General features: G+C 38.1%; 1 protein-coding gene across 2 annotated transcripts; it reads right to left on the reverse strand.

The window, feature by feature from the left end:
- Positions 1-57: 57 nt before the first annotated feature.
- On the reverse strand, positions 58-14,739 carry LOC106175685 (phospholipid-transporting ATPase ABCA3). Of its 2 annotated transcripts, XM_013557804.2 has the most exons (21): positions 14,545-14,739; positions 11,239-12,288; positions 10,640-10,891; positions 10,209-10,465; positions 9,199-9,433; positions 8,502-8,681; positions 7,978-8,159; positions 7,494-7,634; positions 7,066-7,183; positions 6,544-6,698; positions 6,208-6,363; positions 5,649-5,859; positions 5,169-5,415; positions 4,706-4,872; positions 3,327-4,379; positions 2,911-3,117; positions 2,190-2,573; positions 1,843-1,976; positions 1,356-1,543; positions 993-1,163; positions 58-783 (listed from the first exon to the last, which is right to left on the reverse strand). In XM_013557804.2, exons 2-21 carry the CDS (start codon positions 11,567-11,569, stop codon positions 339-341), a joined length of 5,214 nt encoding a protein of 1,737 aa, XP_013413258.2. In that variant the 5' UTR covers positions 11,570-12,288; positions 14,545-14,739; the 3' UTR covers positions 58-338. The 2 variants fall into 2 exon arrangements, with proteins under 2 accessions (XP_013413258.2, XP_086855214.1); XM_086999088.1 differs by lacking the exons at positions 11,239-12,288; positions 14,545-14,739 and adding an exon at positions 11,133-11,234.
- Positions 14,740-26,720: the final 11,981 nt, after the last annotated feature.

Raw genomic sequence — 26,720 nt, forward strand, 5'->3', positions numbered from 1 at the left:
AAAGTGATGTATTGAGATTTATATAATTTTTGTAATAAAAAGCGAAAGTTTACATGACACTTTTGTTTTATGATAATCTTTTCAATATATTTATTAAAACCAAACATTAACAAATGTTGCATTTGTGGTCATATAAAATTACTTCTCAATGAAATGTGAAGGAAAACAGTAAACACAATCCAATCGCACTGGATAATATACGTACAGTACATGTAAATGTGCCAATAATGTAACTCCAGTGTGTCCATATAATAAGCATGACGTTCAATAATGTAAAAAGGGAATAGTATGCTAGCCGGTATAAATGAAAACCACCAAGTAAAAACAAGGCGCAAAAATCACCATAAAAGACAACAATACTTCTTAAATTGTTTTCCCATATCCTCTTCCAGATTTGGAGGTGGTTTCTGAGAACGTGTAAAGTTTAAGAAAAGTTGCTGTAAATTAGATTTATATATCACAAAACTTTCAATGCAAAACCTGCCCCTCAATCGTTCCATGATGCAGAATAGTTTGGCAACAGGAATAGAAGTGTCCGTGACCACGTAGTATAAAACATCCTGGTAAGCGTTCTTTAATACAGCTCCTGGTATTGAAGCTTCCAAACTGGCCATGAGCGGCTGCACTTCGGGTTTGCCTCCCTTGCTTGGGTATCGGATTCGTACGAGAATTGTGTACGTGTTGCAGAATTTGTTGCGCAGGTGCTCTATGCTGCCTAAACATGCCAGTCTTCCGTTGATCATGATCGCCATTTTGGTACACAGGGCCTCGCATTCTTCAATGCTGTTGGAAAAAGCAATCCAATCAGAGTATTCTATACTTACTTCACTCTCATAATCAAACGTTAAACATAAAAAATGGAGCTACATTTCGCCCATAAAATAAGGCTTTCAGGTTCCTATTTTCTAACAAAATTTAAATGAAATGAAACAAGGAAACATCTTTTACAATCAAATATCGATTTGGTCAGCTGAACACGATATTTCAATTACCTATTGGAGAATATTACGATAGTCCTCCCGCGGGCATGGATCTCTTGTAGAATAGCCCACACTCTTTGACGGCTATCTGCGTCCATTCCCGAGAGAGGATCGTCCAAAAACACCACTTCCGAATCCCCCATCAGAGATATGGCGACGCTCAGCTTTCGTTTGGCGCATAAACTGAAATACGTTTTTATATGTGTGTACTTGTATGGTGGATGGTTTTATGATACAATTCCCATGTGTGACACAATTTTAGCAATACGTATTTAACTAAGCACTTGTAGCACACCCAGAGGTAAAGGGGCGATCAAAATAAGTTATCCGCGAGATTAAGTTGACATTATGGAGTACATCTTCTTCATATAGTACCTGTATTTGCATATCTTCTTATGTAGGCAATCCTCAATGTTCAGAGTTCTTCCCATGGCGCCGATCACTTTGGTAATGTGCTCTTTGTCAATGCCCCAAAGCTGGCCTAATAGCTTCAACACCTCGCCGCCTGTTAGATGACCAGGGACAACGTCGTTTTGGGGACAGTACCCGATGCGCTGTGGTACCTATTTTGATCATTTGGAAATTATATTCAAAAAAATTATTAAAAAATATAAAAGGCCATAGCACATAACTTTTATATAAAGCGACCATGATAACTGAAACTTTTGGGAATGATTATAAAAACATGTTGAAGTTTAAGTCCAGCAAATTTTCTTGAAATTTGATGGACATTTATAGGATTTAATAAAATTTTCATTTTTTTTTTTTTTTTGGGGGGGGGGGGGGGGGCACCCTGAATAAAAGACGCTAGCATGACTGGCATAGCGTACAGTCTTTACAGAGATAAACTGAACATGCTTACTTTGCCAATAGACCGTCGTAGATTGCGTCCTCTCAGATACACGTCTCCGGCTGAGGGTCGTAATGCACCCGTCATCAGTTTCAGGAGAGTGGACTTCCCTGCCCCGTGCGCGCCAATAAGTCCAAATATTTCACCTATTAACGAATTCCTGTAGATTAATATACGAAATGGCACTTGTTAGAATGAATCAAATGCTAACAAACAATTTAATTTTTTTATCTCGTCAGCTGCGTGTTTAACAGAGTCCTAGCGCGTTACAGTACCTGGATATTCTCAAACTCAGAAACCTTTACGGGATACTGAACGTGGCTATAGTTCCATAATTTAATCTACTGGCATCATCTTACCTTTGGGCACGCTAAGACTCACGTGGTCTATGGACACAAACTCATTGTGCTCCTTACAGACCCTGTGTAGTGACACCGCCTGCATTTGGCGCAACTGATACTCTGGGGTTTCCGTCAGCCGTTGCTCCTCCAACGTGACATCATTATCCTCCGGCACGGAAACTTTCAAGTCCTGTTCACGAAAGAGCATAGGGTATATGTTTTTATCTGAGGAAGAGAGTAGTCCTCTATAGAAGCGATACAGCATGCCGCTCTCCGAAAGAGCCAGCAGGACGAAGTAGAACGCAGCCTGTATGAGGAGGAAGACGAGGATCCGTCCGATCCCTAGTGCATATATACTCACGGGGTTGCTCTGGTAGGCTTTGCAGGCATCGTCACAGAAACCTGTAGTAACAAAGTGATCGTGATGTCAGTATGCAAATGAAAAACGGGCTATAAGCATAATTTCGGCTACCGGTTATGTATTGGAACGATGTACATGTAGGCCTACATACATAATTGCCGCAATTCAGGAATTGCTGATAAAACAAACTTTGGCATTCACAACGCAAACTCTTTAAGTTTCCCCAATAACAAATATACAATGAATGTGATCATGAAAAAAGATATAAATCAAAAAGTCCTAAAATGAATCCGTTTTGAATCACTGTGTAGCTGTATAATATGTACTAAATTCCATACTGAAATGTTAGAAAGACTCAAGTAAAAGCTGTCTACAAACCGTGACAGCATACAAAATCAGCCATATGTAAAACGTCTTGGCAATCTAGTTTGATGTTGTAGTTGACATAAAGTTCCAGAAGCCCCTCTCCTAGGCAGTACTGTGGAAACAGGGCCAGGAAGAGCCAATCCAAGACCTCGCCGATCAGTCTTTGGTCAACGGACTCCGATGTTCGCAAAAATATGACAGTTGTTAAAGAGCCAATTCCTGAAAGGAAACCAATCTGAATAATTTTAATTATTAAAACAAATAGTATCCACACGCTAAACGTTAGGATAAATAGATATATCCCAACTGAAAAGAGATTAAAAGGTCAGTATACAAAATCAGACCCGTCGCTAGCTGCGCCCTTAAATGTGACGTTTTAAATGAAAAGTATTGGTCATCAAATTCACATTACATAGCCATAGACTAACCTACGATGAGATTGAGGAAGACCAGCGTTGCCACTACCCTGACTGATGTCTCCACGGACAGTGACAGGCAGTACATCAACGGAATTACAGCAAGGCCGTGAAAGAGCATCAGTAGCAATAACCCGATGAGCTGGTAGTCGGCAAAATATGCATCAACTTGGAAGGCAAGGATTGTCAAAACCATCAGAAAGCAAAGTCCCATATAGATGATCAGATCCCACAAAAAGTTTCCTAGCCAAAATGTCAAAGGTCGGGCGCCATTAATGAACTGAAGATGCTTAAAACCGGAGATGTTTTCTTGCTCGACCGGACTTGTGAGAACGCCCAAGAATATAGCCATACCGGAGACTATGATCACTGCAACAGTGTAAGCAATTTCGAGTTGTTCTTGATATTTTTGCTCAACAGATAGAGGCAGGGGGTGATTGATCACCTCGATAGAATGGTTTTCGGGTGACATCGTTCTTAGTAACGCATTTGTCAGAAAGTTAATGGAAATTGGTCTGCTGTGGTACGCTTCGCCCCCGTAATAAGCCGTTACCAGTTCCACTTTTTCCATTTCTTTCGAGTAAGAGGTAGTGTTACCAACAAGACCAAATGCTGCACCTGCTATATAATGTCTGTTGTAGTCTGGGATGCCAACTTGCTCGACTTCTTGCAAAATGGCGGAGTCAATGTCAAGGTCAGTGTAATCTAACATGAAACTACTAAAGTTCACTAAGCTCATGCCGCGTTCTTGGATCTCTCTTGAGTACACATGACCAAAAGTGTCTATACCAGTGGTAGCGTTGGGAGCAACAACGGCCACAACCTTGGCGTGCTTGCTCATGGTCTCCATGCCAACGTTTAACGGTTCGTAGTTGTGGATGTCCCTGTTGACAACATGTACGGAGAGTGCGATGGCAAGGACCAATAACGGTACCAGAATATGACAAATTGTGAACACAGGGTTTCGTTGTGAATATAAAAACCTCTTCATAAAGAGACTTTCCACTTGCTGAACGAAGAGTGCAGTTCCACTTTCACGTATGCTTCCTTCTGGAAGCACCAACGCTTAAAAGGTGAAAAAGTATGTCTTGAAGACAAGTTGCATAGATTTATAAGTACATCGACTCTAGTCAAATCTATGAAAAATCCAAAAATTATGAAGGATAGAAAATGAAAATATAAAACAACGCCAGCATAAGACGATTGCTATATACACACTCCTACTACTAGTATGTATTCTTATTTGGCGTATTCGTATTTATGCAGTAGACCCACTTTATCGTTATACCATTAATTCCCCACGTTTAAACAGTACAATACAGTATGTCATGTACAATGCATTCAATACAATAACAATGCTGCCTTAAAACTAAGCTTTCATAATATCTTACTCAAGGGCTGTTTCCCAAGATCCTGAAGAGGAATGGCTTCTTTTTCGTGTCCTTCAAGAATAACGTGTTCTGAGTCATTCTGTTCCGATGGTTTCAGGGATGACGTGGACAGATAGGACGAGTAGGACGGGTCAGACTTGAAGAGATCAGGACCACCTTCGGCAAGCCTGGGAATAGTTACGTGGGAAACAGGTAGAAAGAAAACTGACAATATATAGCCTCATATTTACGTCAACAGTTTGTAACTCTTCTCTTTTGCAACTTTACTGAGCGGTTGAAATTGTTGATGAGTAATATAATAACAATACCGGACGTAAAAAAAACAAAGTAACAACTGACAACACCGTGAGTATTTACTCATCAGTTGAGAATATTAATGTAATCAAGACAACTTTAAGACCAATGGAAAACAGGTCATAACTTCACCATCGTACGATCATAATTCGAGATGGAAGACCTTTACCTCTCATACACTTCTTCCATTGTGTTCATCCCTACATCATATGTGCCAACTCCTAAGGAAGGTTTGTGGTCATCAAGGTCTTGAAACAATGCTTCAAATTTACCATTATCTTTCGGTATAAGAAACGTTGCCCGCGTCGGTGACTCACACTTAAGATGCGAATTAGGAACATGTGATTTGATTAGCGACGACGTATCTTCTATACGACACTGGATGTCTTTGCTGACCTGTATTTGGTAACCGATTCCTGGAAAATTAAATTCAACTTAAGAGACCTCTGAGTAAGGAACAAAATATGTCATGATTTGGAACACGTTAAAGAATACAAGTATAAGCTACATGTATGAATACAATTGCATACTATTTCCTAATTCGATTTATAGTGCAACAGGTTCTACGTCCTGGAGGGAACAATATTTTCCTCCAAACCAGGCAAGTTTTAATGGCATGAAAGGGATTTAGTACAGACATCAAACTAACCGTAGCAATTGTTAATAAAGTCTGCACTTCCGCAACAACGGACTCGCCCACCCATCATGAAGGCGATTCTGTCCCCCAGGGCCTCCGCCTCCTCAATATCATCAGTGGCAATGATGATGGTGCGGCCGTGCTTGGCGCTTCTGAGGACGTCCCAGGCCTTTCTTCTTTCGCACGGATCCAGACCCGTGGTGAAGTGGTCCAATATTAAAAACTGCAATCATGATTTTCAGGTAATTGATGGAAAATAAATGTACAGTAGCACTGGCATTAGAAGTGAAATTATCAAAGTACAGTCCCAAACATCATAAATTTGATACAATCGTTTCCAATTGCCACATCACGGTAAAGAGAACCGTGTTTTAAAATCGCAAAGGTACTCTGTGCGAATTCTATGTAGAAAGCTTCATGTTTTATGCATAAATTCGTTTTAAGAATCTCGCGGGCCCTATAGCCTACAATTACATTATTTGCTAATTAAAACCCTTATCGGCTTCTGGCGCTTGTATCAAATCTCTAGCGAGTCTCGTGTATATCATCAGCTGCCAGCACTGCATCATACCTTGCTATCACCAAGAAGAGCAACAGCCATGCATAATCTCCTTTTCAGAGAATCGGGGAGTTTGCTGGCCTTGGTATTGCGTTCTGGTGCCAAATTGAGCAAAATCATCCATCTCTCTGCCTCGGCAACTATCTGTTTCTTTGGTAATCCTTTTAACTGAACGAAAAAAATGTATGTCTGATTTTAAAGAAAAGTTCGTAATGATACCAGAGACCAGCGACTGAACTTGATGTTAAAGACTAAGCTCTTTTCATTGGACATAATTTCAAGTAATCAAGAGCATACTATTTACTGGAGGTATGAGAGAGAGAGAGAGAGAGAGAGAGAGGGAGAGACCTTGGTAAACAATTTCATGTGTTCCCATACTGTCATATCGTCAAACAACACGTTCTTTTGTGGACAGAAGCCAAGCTTTGGACGTATGGCGTTCATGTTCTTTGTGACGTCATATTTCTCGAAAATAGCACTGCCAGAACTTGGCTGCATTCTTCCTGCAACGGGGATAAAATAAGTGGATTAATTTCATACTTATATTTCATTAACGCCCGAACTTGTAATATTAGGTTGATAAATAATTCAACATGGACCTGTGTTCTTGCAGTGACGTATACAATTGCTTTGTTGTTTGATAAACTGTGGAACTGCATATCTTGCAACATTCAGCTATGCCTATGAAGAGTTTGCATAATACTTCTTACGCTGATTTTAAATACATGTAATTTCACATGTCAATAAAACATTTACGCCTGTATTGACTACTGCAGAATTCATAGTATAACAGTACCAGTTAAGAATGTTAAGATTCACTTGTTGGCAGTATTAATCTTGGCAGTCCTGTCGGCAAAAGATCATACTCACCAGTGATTATAGAAAGAAGTATCGATTTCCCTGCCTTGGCTTTGCCATACAGTACAAAGATTTCGTTAGCGTATATTGTAATATTCACTCCGGAAAGGGCCGCCTTCTTCCCAAAATTCTAAAATATTAAATATAAAAACCAGTCAGGGATGAAAAAAATTTCATTTAAAAATTTGATGTGTACAATATAGATACAGCTTGAAATTTTTTTCTTCAAACCCCAATTAAAGTGAAATAAAACTATTTACATAAATCAGTTGTGGAAAATGCTTAGTATGATTCTTTTGTCTTTTGTCGTAAAGATACATGTAGGGGTACAATGTCTAACTGTGTTTTTTTTTGTTGTTGTTACAGTAAATTACTCCGTAACTTAGTAAATTCAGTACAACTCATCTTTCTTTAAAAGCAAGGTATTTTGACTCATCTACCTTGGTGAGCTTTTTTATGACTATTTCTGGAACTTGTTCCTCAGCCACATCTTCAAAGAATTGCGACTCTTTCTCCGTGATCATATAGTCTGTTGCTCTTGCACTGTCTTTGCCACTTGGGTCACTTCGCCAATATGTAACCTGGATTGACATAGAGCATAATCATAATCATAATCATTTCAACTCACCACGCTGAAGTTATGACAATACCCTGAGGTATCCAAAAGGATCATTTTAAACAACCGCGACTCTATTGGATTATGCGTAATGGGAATAAAAATTTATGCAAGATGACATATTTCAGCGGAAAATCGACCCCAGCCTGGAGACCTGCCTTGGAAATTGCCCAGAAATTAGCTTAGGTCGTCAATAAGGTTTTTCCAAGAAAAATACTGCATACATAATTCCATATATTAACTAATTAAGGCCATGGCCCTGCCATAAATCATTGTTTGACACGTCACAAAATATTGGGTCTACGTACCGTAAATGGGAAATACCAAGGGTGAGCCCTGCCGTAGGGGCCTGGTGTGACCTCACCCAGGTACCACGTGACCACTATTAAGATCAAACTATCCACCAGGAACATCAGCATCACGTGCAGGAGGGTGAAATTGTCATCTTCTACCGCCGGCTTGTAGAAATTCGTCCAGTCCGCACCCTCGCCTAAAATTATCTCCTGATTAAAGCCAGTTATATCTTTCTTCTTTCCATCTATACTTTGTATTTGATCTTAATTTTGTCTACTTCTTTGTTTTCGTACTAATGCATTTTATTACTATGATAAGTTTTGTATTTTTGTCTTTCATTTTCTATTTGAAAACTATACAATAATTTGAAAACAATAAATGAATATATTCCTTTGCATAATATGAACTTTACACTTTACAAGCAAATGTGGCAATAAAACTTCATTTAAATACATATACATGGGTCATGACCATGGGCACGCCCTGAGCCATATGGGGTCAACAAACTCAAAGTGTCACAAGTGTCCTTAGTTCTTACCAGCTGCTTCGTGCAATCCAATTATTTTGGTTCCAAAGGCAAGAGCAATATTAGGTAGCAAGCATGCAGCGAACTTCTCAGTTGTCGTCATGGTGTCATAACTGCGAGCATGCTCAATATAGATGTACGGGACATAGGTCAGCAGGAAGACAATGCTTGTGATGATGGCGGCCACATCGGCTGAAAATACCATTATAAAATCAATACACAAATTTTTATAATTCATATTCTATAATCTTAAAATGGGACCCGATGTGCAGAACTCTCCTAATTTCATCAGTCACACAGGATTTGATAATCATCCTTTCTACGCATATAGGCTACTAGCAGGTGCAAAAGTAATAAAAGTAAGGAGCATTACGATATCAATAAGAATTCAATTAGGTCGAAACGTTCTCAAACGAGTTCACATCCCACAATAACAAGTTTTATTCTGAAAATGATAAGAGACCTTAGTCTAAATGCACTTTTCACAAAGTGCCAATTGGCATTATTTGATAAAACTATTGCGCTTAATACAGTTCCCAAACACATTAAGCGCTTGTGACACTCTTGACAATGACTGCGTACTAAGAGCGTTCTGAAAGATAGGTAAGGCATTATTCAAAACACGTTCCTTCCACATCGCGCAACTCAATTATTATATGAGCGCACAAATAAGCACGCATGTAAAGCATGTCATTAAAAAGTCCATTACCTTTCTGAAAAAAAGCACTGGCGGCAAAACAAAACCAGGTGGTTGCTATGCCATACAGTACCAACAGCAGGTAAGTTAAGATACCGGAGGTTTTGGTCAGAATACTAACATCCCCTGCGTCCAGCTTGAAGAGAGCAGTCAATATACCCATTATGATGGCGTAATAGACGAAATCCTTGATGAACCAGGAGAGCCACTGGAGGGTAGAGCTGACACCCACCATGTTTAGGCAATCCTACAAAGGAGAATGATCTGAGTAAATATCCCCATTGCAAATAAAGTCAGTGTATGGAATAATGTGGAACTCAAGTCCATGCACGAGGTAGGCAAACTGCCTTTGGCATATAAAATCATAGATCAGACCTAAAATGGAGGATAATTTAAAGAAAATATATCGATTGAAAGTAAAGCCCATATTCACGTATAATAAGATTACATAACAAATGCGAGGTATTCATACTGCCTTCATACTTTGTACATATATATATATAAACTTCAGTTAATAATTAATGTAACAAACAGCCAACTGAATATATTGCAATTAAAATTGTAGAAAATATCTAGATTGATAAATTTTTTTCTTTCAAAATCCTGTAACTAATCGTATTTCTAAAAAATATGAATGCTTTTTTTTTTTGCTACAAAGGCCTGAGATTTAGCTAAGGAATTATTCAATCGATCTGCCGTCATCCTGGGAGAGTGGCAATTAGAATCAAACACACGCCAATGAATTCCAGAGCGAATGTGCAATTAAGAGCAGGTCAATTAAGTCATATTTATCTAATTAAACTGACCTGGAGAGATTGCAATATCCGACCTATATGATATAAGTCTTAGATCAAAGAATACAGTCTAGCAATTAATATCTCTGTCTAAATAGTCTTTTCCTTTGGGATTGATCGCATGATATTTCTGGCACGTCTCTTCTACAAGTAACTTAGTAATTTTCTCTACATTTTTCGATATGAACCATTTGTATTATAATTGCTGATTATTTTAATTATCCTTACCTTCAGCAATTTCTCTTTTTCGTATACCACTGCTCTGGTGATGTGAAACGTGTTGAATAATAAACTGAAGACGATGAACAGCGCTAATCGAGATTCGATCATGTTGACAAAGACGTCATGGGAATAGAAAGCATGGGGCATGCGTTTTAGGGTTGTTGTCAGGTTGGTTAAAAACGCAGTAGCGTTCTTTTGCACTGCTTCTATGATACTTATGTCCAGCGCATACTGCAGGGTAATGAAACCAGTTTGCCAGTAGTCTGAAATAAGGTTTTGGTTATTAAAAAGAGAAAAAATGAAAAATGTATTCGACTGCATTGCAAATCTATTGTATAACATTTAGCAGGAACACAGTATTCGTAGTAAGGCTGAAGCAATAGAAGTGTATATTAAGGGTGTGGTGTGAAATGTAAGGACATCATTAAAATACTCACCTGGAGGCGAGTCTGAGGCTCTCGGTCTCAAAGTATTGACAAATGGAAAACGCTCAGTCGTCTTCCACGGTTTGTCTGCCGTCGACTTTAAACGGATCTTGTAACTTATTACTTCTGGGAACAATTTGCTTTGGTTCGACTTCCCTTCTTTTGTCAGCATGAGAAATGCAATTCCGCCGAGAATACTGCAGTTTGTGCGGTTCTGTTTTGTTACAAAGTCTAGCATTTCATCCTCAGAATTGAAAGGAATAGCTGTAAAATCATTAATTCCAATTTTTAACTTGTGAATATTACGGATCCTCTAGTTATTGTAATCTATAGCAGACTATGAGCGATGATCAGAATCTTTTGAAGATTTGCCTAAGTAATGCATTTTGTGTCGCTAATGAATTATTTGACCAAAAAAATGACAATCAATCTTATTTCTATTATTCATAATATCGACAATGATATTTGATAACGAAAAAATGTGACTGAATTAGCTTTATATTACCTATGTTTAAAGAAACAGTGTGGCTGAGCATATTTTCAGTTGTCGCTTTTGTGAAGGCCTATGAAACTCAAGCATGTATGAAACGCGTCTGTTTGTGACTTCTCACCTGTGATATTTAAAGCGTGTTCAAATTTCCGAGTCACTTTGTTCATTATGTCTTCTGTTTTTCGCGTGTATGGCGTATAAGCAATAATCAATGTTTCATGCGTCTCCGAGCCGGGAAATGCATAATCCGACAGAATTGTTCCATTGTAGGTCGTGCTCTCCTTCTTTTCTATGGCAATCCCCATCCGAAGAAATAATAAAACAGCCGCAAAGAACACAGGGAAGACGATTTCAAACAGCGTCACCCAGGGTTTGCGCTTCTGAAGCAACCATATTTTCTTGAGCAGGAGCACTACCTGCGCTGGTTTTGATACACCCGTGGTTCCCTTCATCCTTTTAGCGGGAGCTGTACGTCCTGATGTTAGCGTTCTAGATATACCCCTGCCGTGTATTTATCTGGCGATGAGTGGGCTTTTACGGCTCTCTGCGTTCGGTAATAATGAATCAGCAAATCCTGGAGGAAGTGCATTGCAAAATCATTATGCCAACAGCAACACAGTCCTCTTAGCAGGAGTCCTGCTTTCGGAATACAAACATTGTTTAAAGTACAGTATGTATTAATCCCCAGCTCTCCAAAGAACAGATCGTCAAGCACGAGCGTTGCTACGAGCCATCGTTTTAACTAACTCTAATTGTCGATTTCACAGAGCATCATCAAACTGCAACAACCACTGAGGCAATATCATAATCGTGAACAACGCATCGTGAAATAGTCTGTGGTTTTGGTAAATGTGAGAACCCTCAAGGGTTTGTGAATTGTCAATAGTATCGACTTCTCCTTCCCCGTTGCACCTTCATAAATGCTGTTGTCAGAAAGCATTCCACGGTGAAATAAAAAACAATAGTTTTTTTTTCACTCCTGTTCCCTATGCTTCCAGTAATAGCCAGTTATTGTGCGTCACTGTCATCAATGATAAGCTGTAGCTGTGGATTGGTTGAAACTGTCGCTGATATCCAGGTGGCATTGACTGCATAGTTCAATCCAATACAGTAAGAAATGCCACCCAACGCTCAATGTTCCCTGTGTCTCGCAGCCTGCAGCACGGCGTAACTGTAACATTAGACAATAAATAAAATGTTCGGTGGAAGGATTCCATTAAGAAGGACTACATCCATGCAAACTGCCTCGGCATCACTGGAATTATGTATCATCTAAACAAATGAGTTCATACAGCTTTCATAATATACACTGGGGAGAAGTTATCAGACATGTAAGATATTTCTTGCATAATTGGTTTTTTAAATGTAAAACAGCGACCGGAAATTCACTTTAGTCACACACAGAGAGTGATAGACTGGATATTTGCACCCAGCCTTTTCATCGTTAGAAAAACCAGCCAAACAGAAACAGGAGAGCGTGCGCTATACCCAGGGCTCGTTAAGAGCAATTCGCTATTTGATCCGTGATATTCCGCATCATAGAACATCATGGTGTTAACGAATCCAAAACAATTAACTGTAGATAAATGTAATTAAAGTTACTTCAATTAACAGACGCTTTACGAATCCTGCACACCACATGTGTGTCAAAATGAAAGTTTTGATTCGTCCAGTTATATTATACTAAGAAAATGAAAAAATTATTTCTGTATCATTTCACCCGAAGAAGACCTTAAGTCATAACATCATGATCTCCGTTTCAACATAGGATCCAGTATTAGATATTATTCATTGTCTTTACAAGTATGTTGTATGCGTCAATATATCACGCGCATTTAAGACAAAGTTGTTTACAGAATATGTGCACTTTCAGCTGAATTTGAAACAGATAAAAGAAACGTGTAGGCATTAGCCATACCAGTGCATACATCCAGATGATGGGTACAAATGTGAAACTTTCCTCAATGTAAATAACATACTCTGAAAATTATATTGAAAAGGTTGGGAGTAATTGGACACACACAATGCAAATGGCATCGTGTACGGTAGATCCATGTATGAGTGCGTAAGGAAAAGCTGTATGCCTTGTACAGCAGTATACGAAAACTGCGCAGAATTTCAAGGTCAAATTATGACATCTTTGACAAACTACGTATTTTTCTCATTAATAACAATTATCAATTGCAGATCGTGGGGGGGGGGGGGGGGATGGGAGGGGGTTTGTATATACCTGTCTCTAACGCACGCACACACATACACACACAAACGCAAGCACACACTACAGTTACAAAAAATTAAAAAATGAAAATAAAATAAGAAAAAAAATGTTCTCGTCTCGTTTCAAATAGACAAGTCTAATTGACAGCAAGTCTAGTCACCAAGAATAGCACTGATATCGATCTGCAAAGCTTATCCAGATGAATGTTGTCCTGCAGATATGTACCTTCCAAGACACAGTTTCAGATATCAACTGATTACGGATTTTGTGTTAACCTAAAACATGTGACACAGATCCTTTTTCTTTTTTGTCGGCGGAATGACATCACTTTCAGTTTGCTGCAATAGTTATGTTGCTGCTGAACAATTGCGCGCGTGTGTGCGTAAGTTAGTGCATGATTCACATTATGTAGGACGACACACGCAAACGCCTGCAGGCACACATACATACATTGGGTATGAAAATACACTCTTCAGGGCAACACCAGGTAAAACACTTGGCTGCTATACTTTGAAACAGAATATTGCAAAGTAGATAACATCGTGACTGAAAGCTCAGTACAGGAATCCTAATGGAACATCATTTTCTATGGCTTCCTAGTAATTCAGAAGATCGTTAAAATATCCAGGTGTGCACAGTTAAAGCAAGATATCTATAATTCATAAAACTATTTGTATGGATTTTTGCAGCGAATTTACACATTATAGAATATCCCATCCTACAGTCAAACAAGGCCAAAAGCATTAAACCGGGCCTACATCATTCCGGGCCAATCTATGTCTTTATACAAACGTCAGGTCAAGATATTTTTTCTGTACAAGGTTTATTACCCTTCTTATTCTTTGACGCACGGAATGTATGCATAGTCCGCGTGGCCTGGGTTGTTTCTAAATAAAACGAAAAATGCCTCAATTACACAGTATCTTTTATAAGTGCTTATTTTAGATTAATGTCTGTTATTTTATATAAAATTGCACTCAATATCAATACCAACGCCAAGCACGTTCGCGTGAAAAAGCCAGTTTCTGTAGTCTGCTCGACATAACCCTTCTCTCACTATTCTGGTCTACTATATGCAGAACGACGTCAGCCGATTAGCCCATGGTTCTCATATCCAGTAATCACCACAGCAAATGCTATGTTGTTTGTTGTTGGTAAAAAATGCCTTACACATTACCTTCAAGCAGTTGGACTACTCAAACTACTTACCGTAAAGCACCGTATCTTCTTTCATACATAGGCCAACGTGGCTTAGGCCTACACTAGCTATATGCCGACTGTTGCTGAATATCGACAACGCATATATCGCAATGCTGAATATATCTTTGTAGACTAATGTAGGTTTCGGCACAGAATTATCTCTGCTTATTTATGACTACAGATGATTCCTTGACATCATCAGCCGGGAGATGTTTCTGCTCTTGGACATAAGATTGATTGTTTGCTTCTCTCGCGGTGAAAACTCAACACACTCCTATCAGCCTCATCAACTTGTCATTATCCCTCTCTCGTCCTCTGATCCGTTAAAACTTTACTTGATTTCTTATTAGATATACCGGCCACTTAAGCCGAATATGACAGGATTCCATTGATCATGTACGCTAATGTGTTACAAAGCACCCCAAGTAACCATCCTCCCACGGAATCAATGTTCACTCACACACAGACAGTGCAAATAAAGGCATGTTTTTACCGATGTCTTGCATAACATGATTCGATTTGCTGGGTAATTATTACATTAAGGCCGACGCACGACACTAGCATTAACGATGAAATATATCACTTGCTGCTTCAACGCAGGTAAATGTTGAAGATGTTGAACGGCAGAGTTCCAGCGGGGCCCCGGGATATTCCCCGAATGTCCCTTTGGGGCGTGATACGTGTAGTTACTTAGACCATTCTCATACACATTTGTGATGGTCAGAAAAAACTTTGATATACAAGCAGTCGCTAACTTGGCTAATTTTGCTAGTTTAATTTTTTTGTGTGCCAGAAGAGGAGTCCGAGACTTTACTCTAGACGCCATAGTCTCAGGTTTATACTAACCAGTTGAATTCAATTGTTTTCATGGTATTGATCACTGTCATTTTGGAGGTTTCATTGGATGGATACCAAACAACAAACTGAACGAAACAATGCCACGTATTATAAATGCCTTTCGCGTCTCTAAAATGATTTGATCGCAGTTTCTTATAAATAAATAATCGTGCAGTGATATTGTTCCCAAAAGCATAGGGCCTTTATATAGACGACAATGACATATACAAAATAATTAACTTTGTTTATTTTGTGCCGATAATGCCTATTTAAAAACTGGAAATAGCATGTACTCTTTATGTTTTATTCAGTATAAAGCATACACAGTGAATCATAAGTAATTTGATCATTTCCAACTTTGCTGTTTTTAGCTTGTATTGTTATTTTTGCGAAGCCTGAGAGAATAGTCGACTAATTCAGTTGGCATATCTGCAATAAAACAAGCCTTTTTAGACCACAGGGTTTCTCTTTTTTTTAAACACAAGTTATTGACGACAAGAACCCTCTATACAAAGTACATGCCACTGGAAATATTTCCTTTGGGGTCAATGGGAATAAAGATTCCCAGTAATCCTTGATATTTGCCAAGATTACCGTGGGGCAATCAAATACGTATTAAGGAACTAAATTAGTATCGTCTGCGCCAACCCAACAGCAAATCACTTCGGCAGTAAAAAAGAGGTTACCGGCGTTAAAACACCACGTTGCGCGGTGGCCAATAGACCCTATGTAACTTATTTAGTCATCCGTGCCAAGTAGGATTGATGGCATACTAGAGGGAGAAAGGGATTGGAGTGGGTGCAGTATTTTCTTTTATCCATTATTCGAGAACCTAGTCTTGCACAAAAGTCCTCCGCGTTTTTTTCTTTATTTTCCCAAAAACTCGGGAGGCATGGTGATATTTTTATTTCACAATGTTAGACCGGTATTAAAATCTATATTGAATACACTAGTAAATATGTAGGTCTACGTTACATTGTTATTGCCTTAGTAAATACATGTATACACACTACAAGGTGAAGGTCGTCGCTCGGACGGATTGAAGGTCAAGCTAATGTCTAAACAAAGGTTGCTGCATTTGGACTTTCACTATGCGTAATTGATTAAGCCCTAGAGCAGAGACACTCATAACATTCAGAACATACATTGTTTATATCAATAACAGACAACGTGACGCTTATACCTCGATTTTTGCTTTCGAAACGAATTCAATTACAAGGTTTTTCAAAACAGTTCTTAAAATCCCCATAGCTACATGTACTAGTAGAATGAGGCTATAGATACATGTCATACTAACTTGTTACATATGATGATATTTTAAATTATTTCCGTAAGCATCCATACACATAAATACACGCCAGAAAAAGAAATTACCTTACGAAGCTATGGCTTACTGTAAACCGATGGTAGGCCTATTGCTTTGATGAGCTCTACACTCACAGTTTAACGCGCTATATAGTAGAACTATCCCCACAATATGTTGCGATCCGCCTATTGCACGTGTATTCACCTCAACGTGAAATAGATTTCTTGGTGGCCGCTCCACCTGGATTATGGTTCACCTTGTTGTATATGGGATTTAAGCAGGTGTTGCAATATTCTCCGTGTACATGTATAAACAACGAGCTCTATTGAAGGCAATGTAATGGATGTCTACAAATTACGGTTAACCACAGCAAAGATTTCTGTTTATATATCACTATATATCATTTTTATTGGCTTGAAACCATCAAATTAATAATAAAACACTTCAGTTTTGCAACCTCTGAAATATTATCATTGCGTCTTCTGCTAATTAAGGTTTCTGAATAAATTTGTTGCGGTATTTTATGAGAGAGTCTCGTCTGGGGAAGGCATTTGGTTAAAACAATAATAGCGAAAAGGTCATTTTAACAGAACAAACAGCTAGAATGGTATTTAAGTTCTGACTCATTGCGCATCTCTCGTTATATTATTGTGTCTATCACAGACCAGGAAACAATTACCCAACTGCCATCTCTTTTCTTACATGAACACTCTGAACCGATACAATCTTCGGAAACCCGAAATGCCATAGCAATAAGTCAGTCTAGATGAAAACTAGTGGCTCCCCAATGGCCGCATGACATGTATCAATTCAGCTAAGATTAATGTTATTGGCAATGATTTCAGAAAATGCGGCACTTTCTAAACTGACAGCAAAATCTTGACGTTTCAGGGAAAGCTACAATGTACTTCCATATTTCTCTCTCTCTCTCTCTCTCTCTCTCTCTCACACACACACACACACGCACACGCACACGCACAAATGGCTGCCCTTGTATTTTCAATCTAAAACAGATTGCAGTGAGTGTCAAAGCAGGACAATTTTAATTCACTCCACAAAACGTGCAAAGAAGTCAGTATAACGCTATAGAAGTCTCTCTAGATACCACATACCTACAACAAAAAACCATTCTTTAAAGCTCCAATAAGAAAATCATAGCGTCTTTAAAGTCTGGCGGCCTTGGGTCAATACTACATTAACTGGACACAACCCTCTGGAGCAAGGTTCTAATCATCTGGTTTAAAGCCCGCAACCGTTACAGAACGTCAATCAATGTCTTGTTACTACTGGACGTGTCCACATCAATCAGGGCCATCCAGTCAATCCAATTCTTGAGGAACGTACATGTACTTTATCACTGGAAGATAAAATTGATGATCCAATGTCAGTTCTGTTTGGGGATCAGAAATGCATTGGTGACTTTCTGAAGTAACATGATGTCACTGTGAACGAAAATAATTCTACTACATTCCGGATTTTTTTATATGGACATCATTGAAGTAAATAGTTTTTAAATGCGTTATCTATTCAATTATTTATCATTTTCAATTTTTTTTCCTACATGGTACTCTGCACTGTCATTGGCCCGATGCGGGATATCTCAAAACCTGGATAGCATGTGATCGGATAACGTCTACACCTTGCACTGTACATGTTCTTTAACGTTATTAGGCATCATATGCCGCCGTCAATTTGATTAAGATACGTGTAGGTTCAGAAGAGGAGGCATTAATGACCCTTTTGCAGTTTCTCTGCACTTTCAAGTATAGAGCTAATCTATCTATTTTTAACGTATTTCCCTTGGTGAAAAGTATAATCAGCAAATTAGAATATGAAGAATGTGTAAATCAGATAAGGGATAATTTGAGGTTTTAAAGTACTAGTGAAACCGCACGGATGAACCTATGGATTTTTTTTCCAGATTAGATATACTAAAGACCATTAAGCATGCTCCTTCAAAATGGAATCACCATTTTGCAGGCTATTGTATATATCTTTATAATGGGATTTGAATTGCTTTCATGGCTTTCCCGGTGGGTATTAAGTAAAACCATATATATTTTATTTTACCTCCTCCTCTTCTGAGAAAAAATAGAAAAATGGAGCCTAACGATAGAATAACATACGAAGTTTGTTTTATTTTTCAATACATATCATATGAAGACGGTAAGCTGCAAAATTTGGAGTTTCAAATACGCTCTTCTCTTTATACCATATTCGGTCAAATCACGATTGCTTTATAGAATAAAGATTTTGAATTGCATTTGTCCTAAGAGGAAGCAAGAGTGTAAAGATCGATCCTACAATCATGAATAAATAATTGGTCATAACTGCACAAGCTCCGCAATAAGTAAAACTGAAGGGCAGTAAATAGTGCTGTGGCAGTCAATTTGCATGCAGCGGGGTGTCGTTGAGGTAAATGACACTATAAATCAATGGCAACTCAACCAGTCAAATTAAAGATACTTGAAAGTATATATACTAAACATCATGGCTGCTGCCGTTGCTTCCCAGTCTTCCAGGCAGATTCGTGAACTAGGGCGACGTCGGTTCGTATATAACTAAAAAATCGATTTCATTTCCGGAAAGAGGCGCGGTAAAGGCTGTAAATAATGGTATTACATGCTAATAAAAAATTGAGTGTAATGTAGAAGCCTTGCTGAAAAACACCCTGTTCTACTCTTCTCTTTCATGTTCGGAAATTGGCTGACGTGACAAAGTGATGATATTGAGTCGGATACTAATGTGCGGATACGCCGAAGTCGTTAATGAATTTTACAGTCCAAAGCCCGGATATGGGATCAATGAAAAGGGGATAGGTGTTCGGTGGGTGAATGTTATAATACTTCACGTGGAATTTTCCGTTTTATGAATGCATACATTTAGGAGAACTTTGTGACCAAAGAAAGGTGTCTGCAAGGCACTGCATTACTCTGTACAAAACATACGGGTTTATTGTCTGTAGAGTAGAGTGTTTTTTTTTTCTTGTCATTGGATCATACATGATAACCACGTCTTGGCTGGAAGGAAACTTTCTGCACAATCCATCCTTGGGCCTATGTATCTGCTTCAAAAAAATGAACTTGGTAATTGAAATCAAGCTGATATTAATCTAAATACTGTGAGTGAGTTTGAAGTCATTCAGAATGAGAAGAGCTGAGAGACCATTACAGGATTAAGCGGTCTTCCTTTCATGTAGGTCCGAAATATTAAGGCCGTGAATCAGCTAGCACTCGGCTCTTCTCATTCTGAATGGACCTTTTGTGCCCTACTTTTAGCACAATTGCTAAAATTAATTCTGCCTTTGCTTCACTTTTTTACAAACCATCACGTTCCCAGTGCTTTTTTTCACATTAGGCAGGAAACGGCATCAGTCATTAGTTTCAATGGAAGACACTTGTTGATATAGGCATTGCTCACAGGGTGATTAAACTGATAAGTTTTACATTGCCATTAAGCTTGCTCATGATATTCAGACAATTTGTGCATCGACTTTCCTTCATAAGCCATGGGAGTAATATATCATTTTTTCTAAAGTGAATGAAAGCATCGTTTTGTATAAGTGTTCATCAATCCTTTGTAATCGATTTTTTTCATTAAATGTGTTTCTTTTGTAAATGGCTGATATTTGTTTAATTCTTTATGATGTTTTTGTGAGCTTTTGAATTCAAGCAAAGTTAGGTTTGATGATTAAGACCGTCTGTGGAAAAATTGCAACCAGTTTTTATACCCAAAACTTACAATTCACACCTTTTGAAATTGTGATTCTTACAGTTTTTAACTCTGTGTCAACGAAAAACATTCGAAGCAATACATTTTTATATACGTATGTTACAGTTACAAATGTTTTGTGTAGCTACGAGTAAGGGCTGAGTCATATGCGGTGACTTTGACATATTTAATTGATTATAAAGGTTGTCGAGCATCATTCACGCTTATCAGAGCCATTGAAAACTCCCCATGTGTGCTCTGGAAGTGCTGTGACAGATAACGGCAAATGAGTACGGTATTCATCATAGGACCTTGTCAAGAAAATAATGTTCGACGCCACCACTGTCCTTGCTATCATAAAATACCTTGCTTAAAATGATGAGCCATAGGAACATTTGAACACAAGTTGAGCACGCCACGTGCAATTGTGAAACACCAGGATGTACACATGAACAAACCAAACAGACCAAGAAAGAATAAAAAACACCATAGAGGCATCTTGGAGGATACGGAAACCCATTACTTACTGACAGGCTGTAAAGAATTAATGCTTTTTATGGCCCTCTTAGAGAAACTCTCTAATGGTTTGGCGAGATGCAGCAAACTAAGTCGCTCAGGTGTGATAGCCTTTGAAATGGGTTTATTCAATCCAATTCTCGAGATCGACTCTATTACTGAGTATGCAATATCGTTAGCTAGTGCTTGCACACTAAGTGACGTTTATAATCACCATATCCGTCCATCAACCGCAATTTTTCGTGGCAATAAAATTAGTTGACGTTGAATTTCTAATTATATTGTTGCAGTTTTACTTGAAAAAAAAGGAAAAAAGAAAAACAAATTGAAACTAACTTAAAACATACAAATAAGTAGCCAATTTAATATTCTAGATCAGATTATTGAATTGTTAACAAATTTAGAGCATTAAAAAACACGCTACGCGCTGAGAAGACAATTTCCACTAACAGCCATGGAGTTTTATTCTCTGCCTAGGGTCCTACATCTTTAGCTTCAAATCACATATATCTGAAGAGAAAGTTATCAGAGCTTCAGAGATCGATCTGATGAAAAATCGCACCAGAAATGCTATCAGAGGTACGATTCAGAAGCACAGAAATTCTTAGAACCCCCATGAAGCGGAAATGGTATCAAAGTATCTAAAGGAATATACTGACTATGCCTTTTTGTTGCTTAATTCATTATACCACTCACCTTTACGCGAATCTCTCCATATCACCCCTTACTAGAACACATCCAATGTTACGTGAAGACTCCCGCGGTTGCTTTTTATAGAGACCACGGCTACATGTAAATTTGCGGAGAACTAATCGAGTAGAACATTCCTGCTGCATTAAGGCGAAATTCCCAAGACAGTACCACTTATTTCTTTAAATGTGGAAATGAATAATTAACTGTTCTTCTGTCCTTATCTCTACATTAAAGCGTTGTTAAGGGCACTTGCTTCCGAACAGAATGGATAAGTGCTAGTGCACTGCGTTCGATGCACTACGAAAGTTTATTTTATAGGGCTGCAGCTAAGAGATATGATAGACGTGTCCGGGCAAACGAGGCTCACACTTTCACTTTGCAAAACTCAGTTGTATTACTTTGTCTACGCTGTATGATACATCAACAAGAAAAAGGTAAAAATGCTCATTTGCATACGCAAGGGAAATTCTATATTATTTGAGACTTTTACATAATCATTTTGCACCAAGAACTGTTTTTATATTATAGAAAATGTCAAAAAATGAACTTTTTTACTTCATTTCACAAGATTGAATGCTTTTCCTCTCTTTCTTATTGTCTAGATGCTCTCATCCAGTTTATGGCGCGTCTGTTTTCTCAGAAGAAGACCTTTGGTATCCCGCAGCACGCCACATTGCATTTACATGAAAAATTAAAGAAGAACATCAGAAAACACCGTCACTAATTCATACTGACATCATGTTTTCTTTAAATAAAACCCGTGTGGGGAGTTGGAAATGTTCTGTTCTTAGGACGTTGAGCATTCAAACATCTTCGCCATCTTTGCTATATCAAAGAAGACAGCAGCTGTCCCATGGGCAACGCAGTAAACGAGGGAACGCCGGGAAGTTATAGTTCACTTACTTAATTTTTAAATGACGCAATATGAGCTTAATGCGAAGCTGATATCAACCAATAATGTCTGCCTCCAATTAACACTGGATTAAAGTCATTGGATTTTTTGAAACAATCCCGGTTCTTTTGGCTTCAGAATTATCTGACTCACACCGTATTACGTCATTCTAATTACCGCCCCAAAGATAAACTGTAGGATGAAATCAAGCAACGAGCTAATTAAGAAAAGGCAATCTATGTTAGTTCAAAAAGAAATTAATGAATGATTCTTTCTGTCTAATGGATAACCTATATCAGCCATTTGATATATTTTTTTAATTTTTACGAGAACAAAAAAGGGTACTTTGGAAATAAGCATTTGGTTAATGTCTGGAGGAGAAATAAAATAATATTTCCTCTGCCTAGACAGACGACTTATCTTAATGATACACAGGATGGAATCCACAAGATTTAATGACTTCTCAAGACAAGATTGTATGAAAAGGATGGATAGATCTTCACGCCATTAATAGACCATTCTTTGTATATCACATCATATTGTTAGTGGAAATCTTTCATTTCTATGATCCGTATCTGAAAGCACACAAAGCGGCAAAATTGAAACAAAAATCGTCTGGATATGAATTGTTCAAAATGCAATGATCATAATGACGAGTGAATGGCTATGATAAGATTTCCAGCAGCACTTCATTTTGACCAAATAAGAATTAAAGTTTGAAGACAAGATTCACGGTCCATTTTCTGAATGCGGACTTAGCTACATATACATATGTACATATGCCAAAGTTTACAATAATGCTTTAGAATTCTATTTTGGCAAAATCTACAATACTCCCCTTTGAAACAGCTCGAGGGTGACAACTATAAGTTTCATTGTTATGCTGTAAATTATTAGATGACACACTATACATGTATCTCATTTTGGGGACAAAAAATATTTCCAAATAGTGACGCCAATGTGTTTCTCGACTGTTTTCCCACAAATACTGTGAAGCGCAACGTGGTAAAGCACGGGTAGACAGAAGCAAAACATTTACCCATTTTAATTCTCGGTCTGTCAAGAAATGATTCATTTATGACTGATTTTGATGGTATTCATTTAAATCTTAACACGCAATAACGCATCTTGCTATCCGTCCGTCGGTCCGGTCCATCCTCGACACAAAGCTAATGACTTTGACCATTGCGGCCGTGGCTTGCTCACCATCTCATTACTGTTGATCTGAACTCTCGTGGGATAAAACTTTTGCCAAATGGTTTTGCGGAGTGGCGATGTTTTCTGTGTTTGGCCAGAAACGGATTTATCTATTATAATGGTGAAGGCCTCACAGTATTTAAAGTATGTTGACCTTGATTTGCCCTTTTGCAGAACTTATTTTGTACGTGCACCGATGTGATTTTTCCTAGTCGTGGATTATGTTATGATGTATTCCTCGTTGGCATAGTCACAATCAACATATACCAAGATCTACCAAGGGCAGACATTTCAAGCAAAAATTGTAATTCCTTAAACCCCTTTTTGTTCATGACATGCCTACAGCTTTATCTAACCATGATCTACCATAAGCCAACAGCAAAATCTTTCCACATATTGTTGAGTAAACTCTTTCTTTTCGGGACACAGTTCAGTGCAGTACATGCATTTCAGGGGTATGTACACTACCTAATTATGAATAACATTCATGCTTGAAAGCAGGTAATGTAATTGCTTTGACATGAAATAACATGGAAAATTTTGAAGTTGAGAGAGAAAACAAACAAGCAAAGTCACCGAAACGCTACAAAATAGATAACACCAAGAAGTTATACTTCTTGATAACACTAACAAACAAATTCAAATACATGTACATAGAGAGAGAGATATCTTATTTTATTCACTCGTCACTCTGTAATGCCATGATTTTTTAACTTTACTGGCATAAACAGTCAAAGACCTGAGTATTGCCACTGAAGGGGTATGGACGCTACAAGGATATGGACATTACAAGGGTATGAATACTAAGAGGAGAATTAGTGAAATTCACACGGAAATTATCTTATCAGCATAACCGAAAGGAGAAGACGGCATGTTAGAAATATTTAAATTTAATCTGATTACTTGATATTTCAGTCTTATGTTGGTTTAAACCTGAAATCATTATGACCATTATTGAGATAAACACAGTTTTGGAATGTTGAAGCATTGCACATAATTTCAGTGAATATTTTTTTATTTCTGGACATTTTATGTAGTCTAATAGCAATGCACAGTTAAACTACTGATTATTCATACTTGCACGGATTTGTCTCACAATCCATTTTAAGCCCAGTAAAATAAGATTTGGGTCGATTATCCAACATTATTATGTTATATAGATTTTATTATAGGTATATTAAGACAATGGCGCTTGCATATGAATAACGACGTTGTCATTTTAAACGCTATAAAGGTTACAAAAACCATTGCACATCTGTTTGAATTAAAAGTAAAACATGATAAGATAAAATGGATTATTCTGAGAATAATTTCATTCTTTGAATATAAAAGACACTAACTAGAAATGTGATAGCTTACCTCAAGAGAGTTGAATAGACACGCGTAGATTTTACATCCAGTATACTTTTACCGTACAAGATTGATACAACCTATATATCTTTCTTATATATTTTACCCTCTCTCTTTCTCTCTCTCTCTCTCCTGAATTTCACAATTAAATTCCTTTACATGTGATTATACCCTCTGCCAGGAGCCAGCTTAGTGATAACGTCACTTCTGTGCAAATATTCCGCACTAAAAACCTGACAATACAGAAATGGGTACAGAATTAGGCAGCAAAAATATCTGTATATCTGTGACTATCCACTGGAAGTTATCCTTGTCACTCAAGGAGATGGTAGAGTGATTGTGTTGAGTGATATCTTCAGGCCCTTAGCCGGGGGGGGGGGGGGGGGGGGGTCGAAAAAAAAAAAAAACCTTTTGCCCAGATTTCATTCCCTCTGGATAAAATATTATCTTGATATACACAGTTTTCATGGTAAATGGTCCATTTTTTTAGAAAAGACACTCCCTTTTGAAATTACTGGCTACGGTCCTGTTTTTCATCGCCTCCGCGCTAGTCCTCTTCAACGGGTCCACTATTTCGACTTTGTGACATCGCGAGACGATATGAGACCACAACCAATGAGAGAGAGAGAGAGTTGATCAAAACCCGCCAAACGATGGTGGTTTAGTCTAGTTGTGGTGAATCGTAAAACTAGTTTGCAAAAGTTGCTCGTTTTGAAAAGGTGGGAAACATGTAAAGATTCCAAATATTTATTAGACTACTTACAGAGCAGTATGATTAACTCAAAGCGACGAGGCCGCCGTGCAATTAGTTTTGGTGTGATTTCAATTTCCACAATTTTCAGATAAAAAGTAAGACAACGTTTACTCCAAGTTCCTATAATTTAATAACGATACAGTGTGCTCTATTTCGTGTCCCTTGATGGTTGCTTTCTGATGAGACTCGGATGTCAGACAAGGCCATTTGTAAGAGATGTTTATATCCTTTGAGACTGTTACAATAGGCTCTTAGATAAAACAAGAGATACATGTACATCTTAACGAGGTGAAACCTAAATTACAAGTTTCCCCACACCCACCCTTTTATTTGAATCTGGAATAAAATTTTATAAACCACAAATGTAGTTTTGAAAGACAAAAGTGATTCCAATATGACAATAATGAACATTCATTATTAGGCCTATCATGGGCAGTGCCACTTGCTGGGTTTTTCCAAGCACAACGTGCGCATCACGTCCGTTAGCTCACAAATTCAGGTGTAACATTATCATTTCGTTCAAAGTGAAAGGAAAAACAGCTTTAGAGGCATTGATCTTTGCATGAGGAGTGTGTGTCGCAGTTTATCGTTTCGTTATAATCGCATGTAAACACAAGGGGTTAGATTTAGTATTAGGCGTTCGTTTGGCAAGGTGGCATTTTGCACAGTATTCCTTCGAGTAGCCTTCCTTCATTATTTTCGGAACATTGGGATGTTGCTGATTGCAAATAAAACAGTTTGGAGTGGGAATATAGCTCAAACTGTAGTGTCCTAAGCGGGAATTATTTTATTCAGTTTTTGAGATTAACGTACGTTCAGCTTTTGTGACAACGTAAACTGACACGATCATGTACGACAGAGATCCATTAGACGATGGCTGCGGTCTGATACTAGAAAAAAATATACCGTAGGAAAAAGTCTGAAAGCAA

The sequence above is a fragment of the Lingula anatina genome, chromosome 1, assembly GCF_051362555.1.
Source record: "Lingula anatina isolate TDL-2025a chromosome 1, LinAna3.0, whole genome shotgun sequence".
In the NCBI taxonomy this organism is placed as follows: domain Eukaryota; kingdom Metazoa; phylum Brachiopoda; class Lingulata; order Lingulida; family Lingulidae; genus Lingula; species Lingula anatina.